The following is a 16816-nucleotide window of genomic DNA, read 5'->3' on the forward strand; positions in this document are numbered from 1 at the left end:
AAAGTTCCATAAAAAAAGTTTTAATTCCCTCCTTTTTTTTTTTTTTTTCTTTTTTGTTTGGTTTTGTTTGGTTTTGATGGAAATAACAACTACAGAAATTCAGAAGTAAGGCACCAGACAACAATTAAAAAAAAGAAACGGTGTTTTTCCTCCACTTCGTCATACAAAAAAAGAGAAAAAAAAAAAAAAAAAACATGAAAGCTTCACATACATGCAAACATCATACACACATGTCCATATAAATATAAATATGGCAAAGGAGGAAAAGAAACAGGAGGTTTCAACAGCAAAAAAGAGAAAAGAGGAAAGAAAAACAAGTTACATGACGCATCCGTATTTTTTAAAAAAATAAATATATTCATGTCACATCCGTAACGCCTCAATGCCACGTGTTACGCGGTATGTAGTTGCTCCATAGAAGTACGGATAAATGATACATGCACATATATATATATATATATATAGGGTCATGGATGCCATTGACTCTTGAAGTAAACATGATGTTTCTACACGTTAGTCAAATTTCATTCATGTAAACACAATCCTGCAAGAATACCCCTTCTGCTTCTTCATATTCTTCTCTTTCCTCCCTCCCTGCCTTTGGGTTTTTCTACTTTGCTTTCTTTTCCATTGCGTCCACGTTTCCCTCAGTCTTCTCCTTTTCTTATATATATATATATATATGTGTGTGTATGTGTTTGTGTGTGTTCACAACCTTCTTTTCGCCTGTATTTCTCCTACTCCTCCTCCTTCTTCTTCTTCTTCTTCCCCATCTTATGCCGGCGCATGGACTAACGCTTGAATTACAATTTCTGCCAAATCTACGGCTGACAACATTTTATTCTGCTGCAATTTTGAAAAGATGAGCGTATCATCCATAAACATCTCAAAAGCACCGGACTGAAGAATACTCCCACCTGTAAGATTTGCTACAAATCCAGCGGCAATGATCATTGTACGGTTTTGTTCCACCCATCTCACAACATTCGGAGGAAATACCCCTGCAAAGTAGGGTGCACCAATACCAATAATAAGTGAAGCAATAAAGAGAAGAGACAAGAATGAACCAATCGTTTCCCGTACAATACCTACAGAGTAAACAGATGGAATAAATTTCAAAATTGGTTCTTGATTCGTATTTGGCGGCAAACTACGGGAGATGTGGTGTACCATCTCTTCGTAGTGCCGCCGGTAGCCTCAACCGGAACAATATTCCACACGGAGTACATGCGGTCTGTTTGTCGTTGTGTCTCGTTGTCGTCTTAATTTTTTAACAAGTTTCTCCTTCTTTTCTAATGTTATGATGGCATGAATAAGCTCCTGTTTGGATTGTAAATGATGAAACGGTTCCTTCTTCTCATGTAACATCTGCCGTAGGTCACTTACCTCAAGCATTTCAAGATATTTGAATGAAGAATCATCATCGCCCTCCGTATCAGATGCATCCCTGTCATCATCACCAGCTGCACCATGAACGGTTGTAAACATTACCAACAAAAATACTAGAAGTAATGAAAAAAGAGTACGTGGGCAATTCATTTCCTTTTTTTTTCTTTCTTTCTTTCCTTTTCTTATTTTCACCGCAGTAGGGAAGGGCGGAAATAAAAATAATAAATGTGGGCTCCCCCCCTTCCCCCCTCCTCTCCCCTCCCCTCCTGAGGTTCCTACACACGCAACAGAAATCCCACAAGGACCTGCCCGAAGCCATTGGATGCAGAAAAGGACGCATCAAACGCCAACAACAACAACAAAAAAAAAAAAAAGAGAAAAGAAAAGAAGAAGAAGAGAATGGTGAGGAAACGAAGAGGGAAAAAAATAAAATAAAATGAAAAGAGAACTACCCACACATGACAACGTGTCAAGAAGCTTTCTCCCTTACCTATACATGTTCCCTCCCACATGAGAGAAACTAAATAATAATAAATAAAATAAATAAAATAAACCCAATAAAGTAAAGGAAGAAATAATCCAAAAAAAAAAAAAAAAACACATGCACACATTGTAGCTTAAATCTATTTCAGCACTACCGGGGATTTATCTAATAAATCTCAGCCTTCTTCGTTTTCCTGCATTCTGTTCCTTCTAAAATATATATATATATATATATATATATATATCTTGAGTGCGTGTGTGTAGATGTATCTAGGTGTGGGTGCGTTGATTCTTCCAAACCATCATTCATTATACACGCAAAATAAAAATTTCATTTATTTCTATATAAATCAATGAAGAAAAGGCAAATATTCAAATCTCTATGTCTGTCTCTCTCACACACTTCCCTCACCATATTTGCATGTATATATATATGAGTATGTATGTACTTTATTGCCTTTTTTTTTTATCTGATTCAACCTTCTTTTTCACTAACTTAGAAGCTTTTCAAGAGAAATGTAAATGCATGGACTATAAAATGGTGCGGCATGTACATGCATGTCTGTCCTTCTGTAGAAAACACGCGATGGAGACCATGTGACTTCATGTCGTTGGTTGCTGGGCTATGGTTGTTCATCCATAGTCACAGTCAAAAGCGGGCGTTCTTCAATACGTTCAAAAAACTTCCGCATCTCCTCCGCCCATGCATCCGCACGCGCTTTTCGCGCCGCCTCTTCCGCCTGACGTTGAGACTTCTGAAACGCTGGCGCAGAGCGATGACCCTCGGAACCGTGTACTTGTCGTCCATCCTCACTGTTGTCAGTTAATTCCCTTGTCTCGGCTAACGGCAGCGAGGACGCGTGATGCGCAAGAGATAAGGGCCGGCGACCAAGTGGCAGCCGCACGATAGAGTCGTCGCGCAAAACATCCACCACCGCCCCACCTTCTTCCTCATCGTCTTCTTCCTCCAACGCCGTCCATAGTGGCGTGCTGGGACTTGGAAGAGTATAACCCGGCCGCATGGATAATTCTCGAGATTCCGTCGGTGGGTCTCTCACCGGCAACAGTGGGGGCATGCGGTTCCAAGGCGTAGGCGTTGGTGTTGCGACGGACACACGCGCAGCCGCAGGGGATGGTGTTTGTTGCGGTTGATTCGCTGCCATTGCTTTTTTAGCAATAGTGCCGCTCCGTCGACCATCCTCATGAAGGGAGAGACAACGGCGCACAAGTGCTGGTGAGGACGCGTCGTTCCGCTCGGGAGGGCGTGGCGCACGAGTCAAAACAGTTGCCGGTGTCGCCCTCAGAACATGGACACACTCTTCTTCTTTTTCTTCTTTTTCCTCGTCGTTATCGTCGCGTTCTCCCCAGACAAGATCGATGGACATCTCACGGTTCTGCCGTCGGCCATGTGTTTTCATGGGTGAAGCCCGTACCGTTTGTGTGCTATGCGGCGGTGTGGAGCCACTCGTCATCGTCGCGGTAAGCCCATCCCCCATTTGTGCGTCACTTCTGCCGCTGCTGCTGCTGCTGCTTCTCTTCCTCTGATCGCTCTTCTTGTGTCCACCCGCGCCCGGTTGGACGACGTGTTTTTGGGCCCCAACCAATTGCGTTGCCCATGTGCGTCGTGTGACGGTGAGGCCAATGTGCTCCAGGGCGTCATCGCATTCCTCCCGTTCATCGCTGACGGTGAGGCGGCGCGTCGTGCTTGCTGCAGCAGGGTACATGTTTCCTTTATAACTTTTTTTAAATTTTTTCTTCTTCCTTATTCACTGATATACACACGTTACTGTATCGCTGCTAAGCACACACACACACACACAGACACACAGAGAGAGAGAGAGAGAGAGAGACAGAGAAAGGGACAGTTACAAACAACAACCATACAAAGGTGTTATCCGCATAATAATCTCTCACACACCAATTGAATTCGGACTATTATTTTCTTTTGTTGTTTTGCTTTAGACAAAAGGCATTTCTTCTAATTTCCTTGTAAATTTATTTATAATATCGTTAATATTATTTTTAATTCTTCAGTTTCTTTCTCTCATGCGAGCAGAACCGCCGTTACCACGTGCAATGTGCGACGCACCACCTCCCTTCGTGGCACGCCCACGTCCACCACCGCGTCTCATACCCTCTCTTTCTTGGGTGTGCTGCTGCTGCTGCTGCTGCTGCTGCTGGTAGTGGAGGTATTGACGTGTCTGCCCACCACCTTCTTCTCTTTCGTACCGCGCCTTCTTGGAATGGTGAGTCCTCCCCTGCTGCTGCTGCTGCTGCTGCTGTTGTGGTGGTGGTGATGATTTTTGAGACGTTGTCGCACCCTTCCCACGGCCGTTCCCATCAACCCCCGTCATGTCCGCATCTTCTCCCAGCGTAACTGTTTCACGTAACCGGCGCAGACCACCGCGGACTTCTTTGGACCACTTTTCTCCCTCTTCCTCCGTCATGTTGACATCCACCAATGCCGTCTTGGAGACATCGCCGTAGCGGCGAGAGCTGCGCGTGGGGTCAACCTCGCGAAATCCGCGTTGCCGTCTTCGCTCAATCTTCAAACGATCCCGCCGGTTCGCATCTTCTTGAAGGTACGCCGCATAGCAACTCATTGGGACCAGCATGTTGAGCTGACGGTCATCCCGAGAGAGAATTTCCTCCACCGTGAGCGTAAAGTCTTCGGGAGCCACCTGACGATACTTAAATCGTGTCTTGATCGCGCCTTGGTCCAGCGTGGAGTCGTGGTGCAGTTGCCAGTACTCTTTCTCCTTCCTTTCTAGGTCCTCCTGCAACTGCCGCAATGTCTCCTCCTTCTTGCCGTCAGTTTCATGGCCCTTCTCACCCTTCTTTTTCTTGTTCTCACGGATCATATGCTCAATGTGTTCGCGGCGCCCCGAAAACGAAGCCGTCTCTTCGGCTTGCAAGGAAACCGACGGGTACAATAATGCCAGCGCATCGTCGACAACATGGATGCCATCATGCTTGTTCGGCTTCCTGTTCGGTGTCTTTTTCCTTGTCATTGCCACGGCCTCTTCCAGCGATTGGGCCTTGTACCACTCCGGTTCTACTTCCTCCTCCTCTTCCTCGCTACCCCTCTCTCCAACTGCATCATCTTTGCCCCTGCCATCATCATCATCATCGCCATCTTTCATTGTTCCCACCTCTTCTTCTCCTTCTTCAAAAAGGGCCATTTCCTCCTCGTCTACATTATTCTCATCATAGTAAGCATCATCAAAAATCTGCGCCATCTTCTTGTCAAACTTCTGTGGATCAAACTCTTCCTCCAGATCCTTCTCGCTCCACAATTCCCGCAGACGAGCCATCGCTGCTTCCTCGTCCTGATCTTCATTTCCACGCAACTTCTTCTTTTCCTTCTTATTACAAATATCGCTACCCTGGTTCCCCCTAATGCCCGCAACGGAGGCAATGAGTGCCCGCTGAGACTCAATTTCCTGTCGTTTCAATGTCTTAAGCCGACGCAGCTCCGCTACCTGTTGCTCCCGCAACTCCTTGATCCTCTCTAGCCTGCGCATACGGGCATCTTTTCGCGAGGACTTAACACTTTTGCGCATTATACCGGCGGCATGCTCGCCAATAGCGCGCGGGAAGGTCTGTACATGATCGGCCTCCTCCTCTTGATGACGGTAGGCGCGGTCCTGATAGGCGCGCTCCCACAGCTCTGCTTCCGCGTAGAAACGCTCATCCTCCTCTGCCTGTGCTAACTCAGCCAACGCAGCGTAGTTGTTCCCCTTTTCTTCCTCTTCCTCCTCTTCTTCTTCTTCAGCTTCCGCATGAGAGCCATTCTCATAATCCCCGCGATTCAACACCTTTTGCTTTCGTTTCTTGTTGTTCTCTGGTTTCCAAAGCTCTTCCACAAAAAACTCACGAAGAAATGCTTCATCGGGATCTTCGTTCGCAGGATTCGATGTGTCTGCTTCACGGATCGAAAAGGCCCCCTGCAGCAACCGCCTCGCCTCTGAAGAACTTGTGTGCTCCGCCTCCCTCTCCCCCGTCTGCATGGCGGCGTCAACAAGCTGCACATCAAATGTCTCCGTGCTTTCCGCGACGCTCTTCAGAAAGGACTCACGCAATGCACGCTCCTTGGCGGTCCGCGGCTGAATGCGTCGGTTCCCCTGCGGCGGATGACGGCCCTCGTCATCGTCGTTACCTTCACGGCCACTCGCGTGGGTCTCAACCCCCGTGACAACCCCCCGCCGGTATTCATCGGCGAGGGTAAACTTCTTCCGCTGCTGCCGCTTCTTTGCGATGGACTGCGTGAAGATCTCCGTGTTTTCACGTACCTGCTCCTCTGTCGGTGGGAAAAAAACATTCTGCGGCCCAAGCGGGTCATCCGTACCGTCCTCCGCATTTCTGTTTCCGTCGCCATGTGTAGATGAGGCATCAATCCCTTTCTTCTCGTCGTTGCCGTGTTTCTGCTTCCCCGCTTGTTTAACGGCCGACTGACGAATGGCAAGAAACGCCCTGGCAAATGCCAACTCCTTTTCTTCGGTCAACAGTACCGCTTCATCGTCCTCTTCGTCTTCTTCATCCTCATCCTCCTCCTCCTCCTCGCCTCCGTTAAGGCGGAGTCGTTTGCCGTACTTTTCGGTGAGCTGCTGAATCTCCTTCCGCCGCTTGACCTCCTCGTACTTCGCCGCGTACTGCTGGTTGATACGAATACCACCATCGTCACCGTCAGCCGTCGTGTTGTTAATGCCATTCCTCTTCGTCTTTTTAATTTTACTCATGGATTCCACGTCCGCCTGAAACATCGGCCGCCGCTCTTCTTTCCACGTGTCACCGTCACGGCTGCCGCTGCTGTCCGTGGATTCCGAATCGCTCCTCGCTTTTTGGGGTGCGGTGCCAACAGACGACATTTTATTCTTTCCAGAAAAAGGGGCATACGCGTGTGGGTCACGGCGCCGCTCACGCATGGCGGCGGTAACCATCTGCTGTGCCAATTCTTCATCTTCCTCGTCGCCATCGTCGTTGGAAGAGGAAGAATTTGCGAAAAGATCCTTCTTGAGCATTACCGATGTCGCCAGCCTACTTCTTATCCTTACGGTCCCCCTTTCTCTCACTTAAATTGTAGGTATGTCTGTCTGTCTGTGTGTGTGTGTGTGTGTGCAACTCTCTCTTCTTTCGTCTCTTGGGTGCTCTTCGATAGCGGCAATAGAAAGCAATCGTCACAAGGCGTGTCGTATGTGTGATCAGACAGTACTCACCCCTCTCGACACAACAAAAGGAACACTCACACACACACTCACATATATATATATATAAGGGGTGTTTAAAAAACACACGTAAAAAACCATCAGAGAGCAATGAAAGATGAATGAATTCTAATTCCCACAACCCCAATGGATCTCAGCCGTTCAAAGAGACACACATACATACAGTCTTTCTCCCTCCCTCTCACTCTCTCTCTCTCTCTCTCTCTTCCCTTCCCCTCCCAATACATAGCAAAAAAAAAAAAAAAAAAAAAAACAACGTCTATAACAAAAATAATATAACTTTTCCTCGTTACATGCGGGGATGAATGTATTTCTATGTTACGGTCCGCGTAAACCGCTGCACAAAAGGACACGACGCTCTCACACACATACATACATACATATATATATATATATATCAAGAAAGCCTCTTCTTTTTAATTATTTACTTCTTTCTCGGTCTCCTTCTCACACAACTTCTTTGCTTTGTAAATATCATTGCATGTATGCATTTAAATTTTCATTGTGTTTCAAACAAAAGTACACGTATACATTTACAATAATGAATGAATAAAGGCCTCTTTTCGCCCACATTCATTGCATTACAGAAAGGTATGTATACAACGTCTTGGCCATCTTTTTCTTTGGTCATGTGCATGAAAATGGCCTTTTTTTCCCCCTCTTTAAGGCACCTCAATTAAACAGTATAAAAGAAGAAGAAAGCTCAAGGTTATCCAATGACAGGCCATAAGAAGTGTGTGCATGCGTGTATGTATGCATGTGTAAAGGTATCCATTTGTATTACATATGATGTCAAGCTTCTTGTTGGGTGAAATCGCCTTTTATTCCCCACGCAGGCGCACCCAGACATCCATGTAGAACCCAAGCAGCTTTTCCATGGCCGTAAACTGCACGGCGGTGAATAAAGGAGACAGGGATGCAATCGTCAACAGCATGAGTTCTACACTTTCCAGGGCCGATTCCCCAATGCCGCTATCACCACCACTTACGGCCCTATTTTTGCGATTGGCCTCGGCACGCGTGATGAGGTCACGAATAGCCACATCACGCGTGGAAAAACACCGGATGCTGCTGCGTACCATACCAAACTCATAGCCAATAAAGCCGCCAATGCTGCGTAAGATTTCCACCGCAAGTACACCGCTGCTCTGCTCTGCTCCCACATCAAAACGAACGCTGCGCCGCAGAAACTCAAGACATGCGTTCCACGTGAGTGGCACGCCAGGGACATCGTCGTACAACGTCAATAGACCCGTCGCATTGAGCACCGCACGGCCATACAACATGTGGGCAAAAACCGTCAATGGGTGTTGCACCAAACACTGTGAAATAAGGGCAGAACAAACGCGGTAAATAATGGCCCGCAAAATAACTCGGTGCTCTGCATCCGCCTTTTTTCGATTCTCCGCCTCTTCACGACGACGCCGGCGGCGCTCTTCGCTTTTGTGCTCGTCGAGTTTCCGCGACCCCGATTCCACTTTGCTGAGGTCGTCGTGCGAGTGTTTGCCGGAAGCATCATGTGGCCTCCTCGCCGCTGCTCCTTCTTCTTTTCGTGTCTTTGCCGCCGGCTCTCTATTCGACACGCGACTGCTGTTCAAACTCCCCGCAAAACTGCCCGCGAGATCCCCCCGCTCATCCTCGCTGTTCATGTTGCTTGCAATTTCCTCCTTGGCCTCTCCACTGGACGCAAACGCCCGTCGTGCGTAGCGGCGCAACAGTAAATACTCCGTGGCGTCCACAATTCTCACAACGGCGCGCTGGCACAACTGCGACGCCGCCGGTACGACGAGCATTTCCAATACAACCCCCGCAAACCCAACGGCGATGCCTTTGCTGATCCCCGCTGGTGAGTAGCGCAGCGGCCCCGTCACGGGCGATAAATCACGCACGCAGAAGAGGAGAATCGGGGTCAAGACGCTAAACGCGATGGGATCCGTCATTGTGTGAGCAGAAAGGCTCAATGTCCATCCAAGCGCCTTCCGCCACGCGCGACGGCTTCGAAGGTTACGGACAACCAGATTTGTCTCAAAGAACACGCGCTCCATCAGATAGTGCTGAGCAACGTTCAACAGGAAACGTGCCGTGAGAAACGGGATCACAACTTCCGGCGCAAACACCGCGCCCGCGCTGAGTTGCAAAAGCCGTCGTGCAGAGTCACTGAGGTCTCTAAATCCCAACAGCGGTAATGTCTCCGCATCCGTCTGTACCTGGCAGAAGAAGCGGAGAACTGTGATAGGGGTGGCACGCAGCACGTGCGTCAAAAGAACTGTCTGCCTTGTGACGTCAATATCGCGCCAAGTACTCAATCGTTTCTTATCGTCGGTTTCTTTGCCGCGTTCGGAATGACCGCCGCTGCGACTGCGGTGACGGTGCGATCGTGACACGTCCATCGCATTTCGGTTGGGCACCGGCGGCGGCAGCTCTCCGCTGGTGTACGCCGACACGTTCAGACTCGTGTTTGCCGAACCCGTGCGGCTTCCAGGCTGACTAGATCGATGTAGTCTGCGACCCCGCTGCTGCTGCTGCTGCTGCTGCTGTTGTTGCTGTTCTTTTTCCCTCCCCTCCTTCGGGGCGCGTTTAACCCGCTTTCGCACAAGTGTCTCCGGGCTGAAGGAACGCACGGTGACGCAAACTACATCGTACATGAGCCATGCAACGTTGATGGGGTGCATAACGTCATAGTAATGCATCGCTCACACCACCACCACCCTACTTTTTTTGGAAATTTTAAACAATCTATGGCGGAATTCGGTGTGCTGCTGAACACACAAACAGGCTGACGGCACAAATGGTGAGGATGATGACAGCAGTGGTGGTATTTGGGTGCAGAGAGACTCGATACTCCAGCCACCTACCTCCTTTTTTCCTTCTCTTCATAGCGCAGAAGAAGAAAAAAAGGAAAATAAGGGAAACAAAAAGAAGAAAAAAAAAAAGCCGTTGTGTCAGTGCTGCCCCGCCATGCGCTCTCCCCTCCCGCAATTGGATGGAAATGGCATCATCACCAGAAAAAAAAAAAAAAAAGAACAAACAGACGCACAATAAAACGCAACTCTCAGAAAAATGTACGGAATAAAACCTCAGTCTTCCCACTTCTCAGCGCCACAGCCACCAACACCATCTGCACGATGTCACTTTCTCTCTCGTCCCATTTCCCCCCCACTTTTTGATTTTTTTTTCTCTTCAAGAATGCGCTACCGCCCCAATGATTCTGCCATTAACATACGCGCCGTTCAGCGCCGCCACGGCTGCAGCCACAGTATCACCGTCCCGCGGCAACTCCATCACCACCACGCCACCGGCACCGTCTACATCATGAAGACCCAAATGAAGAGAACGATCCGAGCCGAAACCTAAAGGCGGCACCTCTGGCAAGCTCCCCACACCCGACGGCGCCGTGTCGCAAAGTGATTGCCGTAATGCTGCCGCCGGACGGAAGACACTCAACGGACGTCGCCCAACAAGCTGCTCCAGCATGGAGTTCAGGTGACATTGCTGCACCCCCAAGTCAACCCCATACAACACAACACGGGAGGACGGCAATGAAGTTCTACCAGAGCCACTGCAACCTTCCTGTCCCTCCTGGTAACCCTTTTTGCTGTTGCTATCTTTGTTATCATCGCCTTCGCCACGGAAACGGCCTTGGTACGTGGCAAGCTGTCGGTCCAACGCAGAAAGAAGTTGTTTCTGTCGCCGCTCCACCTCCGTGGCGGGTGAAGACTTCGAGTAATCCTCCTCGTACCGTCGTCGTCGTCTTCCTGTGCCGTGCAGCTCATCATCCCCTTGCTGGCTTTTTTCCTGCTGACGATGCGGTCGATGCGAGTCACGCCTGCGTGACGAAGATGAGGAGCGGCGCCGACGACGGTGACGTCGATACGGGGACTCACGCCGTTGCCGTTTGCGACGGTAATGATGATCGTAATAATCTGGATTTTCCTCAAATTCATTAGACACACTCTCGTCACTATCAACATCATCGTAATCAACGTCATCGACTTCCTCACGAAGATCGTAGCTTCGTTTGCGACGCCGCCCGTGACGGCTGCCTGGTCTTTTCACAGCGCCGCCAATTCCCCCTCCAATGTAGCCGCTGCCGGTGCTGCGGTGGTAGTGATGGTGGGAGCGTCGTTTGTCGTCATCCTCGTAGTCCTCATGGGTGGATAAACGGCGGGAGTAGTTACGGTGTGACGCCCATTTCCCACCACCGCCTCGACTGTCCACCGGGTAGGGGCCACGCTTCCATCCAGACATCACGCGGCACACCGAGACGTATGATTCCACACCAGATTTCACACACGCACAAAAAGTCTCTTTCTCTCTCTCTCTCTTTATTATTTTTATTTCCGTCTTGCAGCAAAAATAACAACAACAACAAACCCCGCACCAGACGGCAATTTTGTGTACAATAATTAATGTTTCTGTTCTTGTTTTACTGCCTTAATTGTGTGTTTCTTTCTCCTCCTCCTCCTCCTCCTCCTTTTCCTTTTCCTTGTGAAGTACCGGAACACACATGGCACAGGGCACAGCAATATATATGTATACAGAGAGAGAGAGAGACAGAGAGGGAGGGAGAAAAAGACATTTAAACAACAACAACAACAACAAATAAATAAAAAAAAGGAGGCATGCGTATTACACAAGAGATGAAACACAAATAATAATAAATAATAATAAACCCTCCAACCCACTTCTCGCTCGCTCTCGCTCTCGCTTTCACTCACAAACGCACACAAAATTCCCTCATCGTCTACTCTCGGAAAAGAAATAATAATAATAATAATAACAAAACAGGCACAAACAGGCAGTAAATAAAAATAAATAAATAAATTTAAATAAATAAATAAATAAAAAAAGAAAGAAACATCGCCACATTTAAGGCCAAGAAATTAAAAAAAAAAAAAATTAAAAAATTAAAAAATAAATAATAAATAAAAACTCCAGTAGATAAAATGAATCCATATCCAGATAAAAGAGAAATAATAGAGAAAATTGTCCTTCCGTACGCTTCAGAAATCCACAACAACTAAGCCAAACGAACAAACAAACAAAAAAAAAAACAAAACACATACAGAAACAACGCAGGCCTCTCACAGCTAAACCGTCGCTCAATACAAAGCACACACACACACACAAAAAAAAAAAAAAAAAAGTAGAATGCCAAAAAGCATACGCGTGAGCCATAAGAAAAAGAATACATTCGCTCTATTTTATTTTTCATTTTTGATGTCTACTCACCCCTACACCCCTTATTCGTCCTCTCCTGGTATGTCTACACGTTCTTCCATGTATTCTTTCCTTATTTTTTAAGGGCGGCTGGACCCACTTTTGCCTTCGCATTCATCACTGCCTGGCGTGTTGCTTGCGAGGCCGGTACCAGCGGTATTGTCTGCTTGTAACTTGTTTCGTCTCCCTCCTTATCGCCCGTCTCTACAATGTCCTTTTGGATAGCATCAATCTCTGCCTGCATGTCGCGCCTGTGCTCCTCCTCCACTGTCTCATCATCCATGATGTCCGGGGAAAGCGGCTTCTGCCCTTCTTTCGCGGCATCCTTTTCCTTTCGGGACCCAACGCAGTATTTGGCACGAAATATATCAAATATCTTCCGACGTTTCTTCACAACTGTCTGGTTTGGTAAAGAGGCGCTCTTCCAGCCTTGCTCAGCCTGCTCCTCACTCATCTGCTGACTCAACTCTCCTTTCATCGCATTTTGTTTGCATTCTTCCTCCGCCTTTTCTCCTTCTTGCTTCTGCGGTTGCCATTTCTTTTTCTGCGGCACTTTTGGGGTCAACGGGGAATTGATGCCCCCTGGCACGGGCGGCGTGTAGCCGTGAAGCGTAAAAAACGGATGCCGCAGCGCCTGCATCGCCGTTAACCGCTTTGTGCTGTCCTGCTCGAGCATCCGGACAATCAAATCCTTCGCCTCCTCGCTGACACCTTCCCAGCCTTGCCTAGGGTCAAACAACACTCCGCGATTAATGCGCCGCAGGAGATGGCGTCTTTCTTCGCTTGTCGTCACTTGCCCGTGAAACGGTGGGCGACCAGAGAGCATGACAAAGAGTACAATCCCAGCAGACCACACGTCGACACTCTTCACTAATTTTTGTGTGGTGCAGAGTGGTTTCGTACCTTGAGCCTCAATCCCACGTATCACTTCTGGCGCAATGTAGAAAGATGTGCCGCACGGTGTTGACTGCACATCCCACTCTTGTACCAGTTTGGCGAGACCAAAGTCCGCAAGTTTCACCTCAATATTCAGCGACTTTTCCCAATCCTCCTCTGTAAAGTCAGCACTTTTTTTTTTCGAAGAACCCTCGTTACCGATTGGATTCACAATATTAAGCAGAATATTCTCCGGCTTAATATCGCGGTGTACAATACATTGTCCATGCAAATAATCAATACCGCATAAGATTTGATACATGATTTGACGTGCCACCCCTTCTGGTATAAAATGATTACGTACAATTAATTCAAAAAGGTCCCCTCCCATTAAATCCAATGAAAAATAAATGTGATGTGGGGTAGTGATAGATTCATGTAATTGAATAATATTTGGATGTGAAGTACGTCGCAGAATCTCTTGTTCATGTATCACCATTTCCGATACCTTTCCTCTTAACATCAATTTTTTAATAACTTTAAGAGCCCGCATGGTATTTGTCGGGCGATGTCGTACGGCAACCACCTGCGAAAAACCACCTTTCCCTAATAACGTGGCATTTTCAACATCATATAAAACACGGATGTCAGAAGATTCCACAACAGGTGTGGCTGGAACATGCATGGGTTTGTGTGCTAACAACATTCCAAGAAATAAATATATAAAATATATAAAATGTACTCCCGCCTGCCACCTCTTTCCCTTCCTTCTTTCCCTTCCTTTTTTCCTTCCTTCTTGTGGAAACGCAGACGCGGGACCTAAAAAAGTGTACTTTTTTCTTTTTTATTAAAAATTTCCCCCCCCCCTCCCTCCTTTCCCCTTCACAAATACGCACAGGCAGAGATTGACGGTCAAAAAAAGGGGGTAAAAACAAAACAAAACAAAACAAAACAAAACAAGAAAACAAAAGAAGAGAAAATAAAATGAAAAGGGGAAGAAAAATATAAAAAAAAAAAAAAACAGGGGTGGTCTGCGGTAGGACCAAAAAGCAGAAAAGGGGGGAAGGAAAGAAAGTGAGACAAGTGCACACACACACAGTGAAAAAAAAAGAAAAAGAAAAAGAAAAAAATAAATGGGAAATCTTCTTCATCTCTACCTGCAAGTCATTTTCCACCGGTTTTCTTTTCTTTTCTTTTTCTTTTTCTTTCTTCCGCATGCATCTTCTCTCATCCCGTGCGTTGTTACTTTTCTTTTTTTCCATTTTTCCCCCTTTCCCCCTCCCCTCCCCCTCTTTTTTTTTTTTTTTTCACGCCTCAGACACAAAAAATGTAAATACCCGTCTGCACCTCCCACAGTAGAGGCAGGGGTCGAGTCAACCACCCACAGAAATACACTCAATCAATCACTCACGGAAACAAACAAACAAACAAACAAAAAAAAGGGCAGTGAGTGAGTGATTGAGTGATCCCCTCCCTACTGCGCAGTGGAATGGACGCAAACGAAGTTTCACACCCCCAAAGACCACGAGACTGCAAAAAGAGAAAAAGTAAAAAAAAAAAAAGAAAAGAAAAAAAAAAAACCCAACAAAACCACCCTAAGAAACATGAGCATGCGTGTAGGTCTTGGTGTATGCATAGGGATGCGTACATATATATTATATATATATTATATATATATATGTGTGTGTGGGTATGTGTGGGAGGGGGAGGGGGAGTATTTGTTACATTATCCCTCCTTCGCATTCCTCCCCCTCCCTCTCTTTCTATTATTCCTTCCTTCCTTTCTTTCTTTCTTTCTCTCTCACATGCACATACACATTCCCTCTTTTTCTCTTTCTTTCCCTTCTGGCATCTCACACCTCATTTAAATTTCATTTGCTCAGTTAATCAAAGGGAAGTCTCGCGTATTTTTAAGGTCCCCCTTTCCACCCCTCCACCCCCAAAATTTTCCACCCAAAGTTTCGCAGAAAAACAAAAACAAAAAATCCCCCCCCAAAACAAAAACCCATAAAAAAAAAAAAAAAAAAGCAAAAAAAAAAAAAAAACAAGAAGGGAGGGGAGCAAAATTGACGTCATGTGCTCGTGCGTCACAGACAAAGTCAAAATATATCAAGGCGGCCCGCCATAGAGACTGTTCAACCAAAAATACCTCCACGTAAAGGCAAAAACTCTTCACTTCTTTTTCTCTTTTTTTTTTTTTTTCCTTCCTTCCTTTCGTTCTTTAATTCTCTGCACTTCAGTACTTCCCATCCTATGTGCATCACACACCTCCCTTCACTCTCTCTTCTCTTCCCTTCTCTTCCCGCAGCTGTGGAAAGGAGTATGCCATGGGGCGCATTTACACAGAAACACACACACACACACACACATGGACGCACATGCCCACAGACGTGTTGATTGAAGGGAAATTGAAGAAAGTCATCATTACGTCCTCATGCCGAGTCCCTCAACGTGCACTAGTCTGTCTTTGCGTGTCTGCGTGTGTGTGTGCACGGATCCAGGGGCAAAGCACGCAGGAGAAACAAGAAGTGCAAAAATATAACAACAACAACAGCAAAGAAACAAAAAAAAAAAGGAAAAGGAAGCAAATACGTCTCCTTCAAAAAAAGAAAGAAAAAAGGAAATAAATAAATAATAATTTCGTCTGAGCCTCAGTGGAGTGTACGGTACCCTCGCCATCTTCATCCCGCCACCCATGAAATCCAATGCACGCACACAACCATTCCAATGCCTTCTTACATTACAAATAGACATGGGTGCATGCCTATACATGTAAGGGGGTATTGGTATTAGTGGTAGTGGTGGGAAAAGAAAAAGATGTCAAGGTCGCTCTAAGGCCGCATGTAAATATATAAATATAAATAAATATAAATATATAAGTGTGTGTATGTGCAGGGAGAAAAAAACAAAATAAAACAAAAACAATTATTATTATTTTTCTTTTCTCTCATCCATAAAATTTTTCTTCCTTTTTTTTTTTTTTTTTTCTTCTTCTTTTGTTAACCGACAAGAAAATGGAGCAAAAAGAAGAAGAAGAAAAGAAAAGAAAAACACAAAATATTCCCCTCCCCTCCCTTCCCTTCCATTTTTATTTATTTATTTTTTTTTTTGTGTGTTTATAACAAACAAACGAACCAAAACAAAAGAAGAAAAAAAAAAAACCCCTTCCCTTTCAATTATTATTCCATACATATTTATTAATGTATGCGTGTTTGTCTGTCTGTTTGTATATAAAAATAAAAATAAATTTATAAATATCTTTCACTCCAATCGTTCCACATTTCTGTGCCCCTCCCCTCTCTTCCTCTCTGGCTGGCTGGCTGGCTGGCTGGCTCTCTCTCTTTCTCTGGTGAATACCCGCATGACGACATGTAAAATAAATGAAAATCCTGCGAGAATAAACGCATCGCATGCAGCGAGAGAAGAAAAAGAAAAAAAAAAGAGGGAAAAAGTGCCTAACGTCCATAAATAAAAAGCAAATAAAAAAAGAATAAAACAAACAAACAAACAAACAAAAAAAAGGAATCCCCCCATCATTCCATCACACATTTACATATATATATATATATTTATATGTGTGTCTGTGTTGTATGTTGGCTCCTTTTTCTTCCTTTTTATTCATT

General features: G+C 46.1%; 7 protein-coding genes across 7 annotated transcripts, besides 57 other annotated features; all 7 read right to left on the bottom strand.

The window, feature by feature from the left end:
* Positions 1–13257: a sequence feature (heterozygous, Esmeraldo-like haplotype).
* Positions 33–59: a microsatellite.
* Positions 166–193: a microsatellite.
* Positions 335–359: a sequence feature (AT_rich).
* Positions 434–464: a microsatellite.
* Positions 666–708: a microsatellite.
* Positions 733–766: a microsatellite.
* Tc00.1047053503599.70 (hypothetical protein, conserved) lies at positions 775–954 on the bottom strand (the record flags this gene model as incomplete). Its single annotated transcript, XM_803603.1, has 1 exon — positions 775–954. The coding sequence occupies one exon, from the start codon at positions 952–954 to the stop codon at positions 775–777; it is 180 nt and encodes a 59-aa protein (XP_808696.1).
* On the bottom strand, positions 1198–1539 carry Tc00.1047053503599.60 (hypothetical protein, conserved; the record flags this gene model as incomplete). The annotated part of the gene is made up of 1 exon (XM_803602.1): positions 1198–1539. The coding sequence occupies one exon, from the start codon at positions 1537–1539 to the stop codon at positions 1198–1200; it is 342 nt and encodes a 113-aa protein (XP_808695.1).
* Positions 1535–1578: a sequence feature (A-rich).
* Positions 1625–1656: a sequence feature (G-rich).
* Positions 1752–1837: a sequence feature (T-rich).
* Positions 1907–1989: a sequence feature (T-rich).
* Positions 2088–2117: a microsatellite.
* Positions 2496–3596, bottom strand: Tc00.1047053503599.50 (hypothetical protein, conserved; the record flags this gene model as incomplete). The annotated part of the gene is made up of 1 exon (XM_803601.1): positions 2496–3596. One exon carries the CDS (start codon positions 3594–3596, stop codon positions 2496–2498), a length of 1101 nt encoding a protein of 366 aa, XP_808694.1.
* Positions 3382–3404: a microsatellite.
* Positions 3675–3700: a microsatellite.
* Positions 3701–3734: a microsatellite.
* Positions 3863–3900: a sequence feature (AT_rich).
* Positions 3903–6893, bottom strand: Tc00.1047053503599.40 (hypothetical protein, conserved; the record flags this gene model as incomplete). Its single annotated transcript, XM_803600.1, has 1 exon — positions 3903–6893. The coding sequence occupies one exon, from the start codon at positions 6891–6893 to the stop codon at positions 3903–3905; it is 2991 nt and encodes a 996-aa protein (XP_808693.1).
* Positions 4024–4052: a microsatellite.
* Positions 4131–4157: a microsatellite.
* Positions 5616–5645: a microsatellite.
* Positions 6394–6434: a microsatellite.
* Positions 6956–6990: a microsatellite.
* Positions 7263–7303: a microsatellite.
* Positions 7328–7350: a microsatellite.
* Positions 7460–7495: a microsatellite.
* Tc00.1047053503599.30 (hypothetical protein, conserved) lies at positions 7919–9787 on the bottom strand (the record flags this gene model as incomplete). The annotated part of the gene is made up of 1 exon (XM_803599.1): positions 7919–9787. The coding sequence occupies one exon, from the start codon at positions 9785–9787 to the stop codon at positions 7919–7921; it is 1869 nt and encodes a 622-aa protein (XP_808692.1).
* Positions 9610–9643: a microsatellite.
* Positions 9982–10030: a sequence feature (T-rich).
* On the bottom strand, positions 10278–11345 carry Tc00.1047053503599.20 (hypothetical protein, conserved; the record flags this gene model as incomplete). The annotated part of the gene is made up of 1 exon (XM_803598.1): positions 10278–11345. The coding sequence occupies one exon, from the start codon at positions 11343–11345 to the stop codon at positions 10278–10280; it is 1068 nt and encodes a 355-aa protein (XP_808691.1).
* Positions 11545–11584: a microsatellite.
* Positions 11637–11673: a microsatellite.
* Positions 11680–11699: a microsatellite.
* Positions 11747–11769: a sequence feature (AT_rich).
* Positions 11858–11880: a microsatellite.
* Positions 11900–11955: a microsatellite.
* Positions 11975–12074: a microsatellite.
* Positions 12124–12155: a microsatellite.
* On the bottom strand, positions 12391–13899 carry Tc00.1047053503599.10 (protein kinase, putative; the record flags this gene model as incomplete). The annotated part of the gene is made up of 1 exon (XM_803597.1): positions 12391–13899. One exon carries the CDS (start codon positions 13897–13899, stop codon positions 12391–12393), a length of 1509 nt encoding a protein of 502 aa, XP_808690.1.
* Positions 13258–16816: a sequence feature (haploid, Esmeraldo-like haplotype).
* Positions 13906–13931: a sequence feature (AT_rich).
* Positions 13956–13989: a microsatellite.
* Positions 14122–14153: a microsatellite.
* Positions 14155–14214: a sequence feature (T-rich).
* Positions 14295–14327: a microsatellite.
* Positions 14372–14404: a microsatellite.
* Positions 14607–14633: a microsatellite.
* Positions 14728–14773: a microsatellite.
* Positions 14839–14873: a microsatellite.
* Positions 14949–14995: a microsatellite.
* Positions 15203–15238: a microsatellite.
* Positions 15362–15497: a sequence feature (GA-rich).
* Positions 15534–15562: a microsatellite.
* Positions 15726–15831: a sequence feature (T-rich).
* Positions 16038–16072: a sequence feature (AT_rich).
* Positions 16153–16191: a sequence feature (A-rich).
* Positions 16199–16243: a sequence feature (T-rich).
* Positions 16278–16303: a sequence feature (AT_rich).
* Positions 16421–16451: a sequence feature (AT_rich).
* Positions 16502–16527: a microsatellite.
* Positions 16660–16713: a microsatellite.
* Positions 16747–16768: a sequence feature (AT_rich).

The sequence above is a fragment of the Trypanosoma cruzi genome, genomic scaffold, assembly GCF_000209065.1.
Source record: "Trypanosoma cruzi strain CL Brener 1047053513363 genomic scaffold, whole genome shotgun sequence".
Classification (NCBI taxonomy): Eukaryota; Euglenozoa; class Kinetoplastea; order Trypanosomatida; family Trypanosomatidae; genus Trypanosoma; species Trypanosoma cruzi.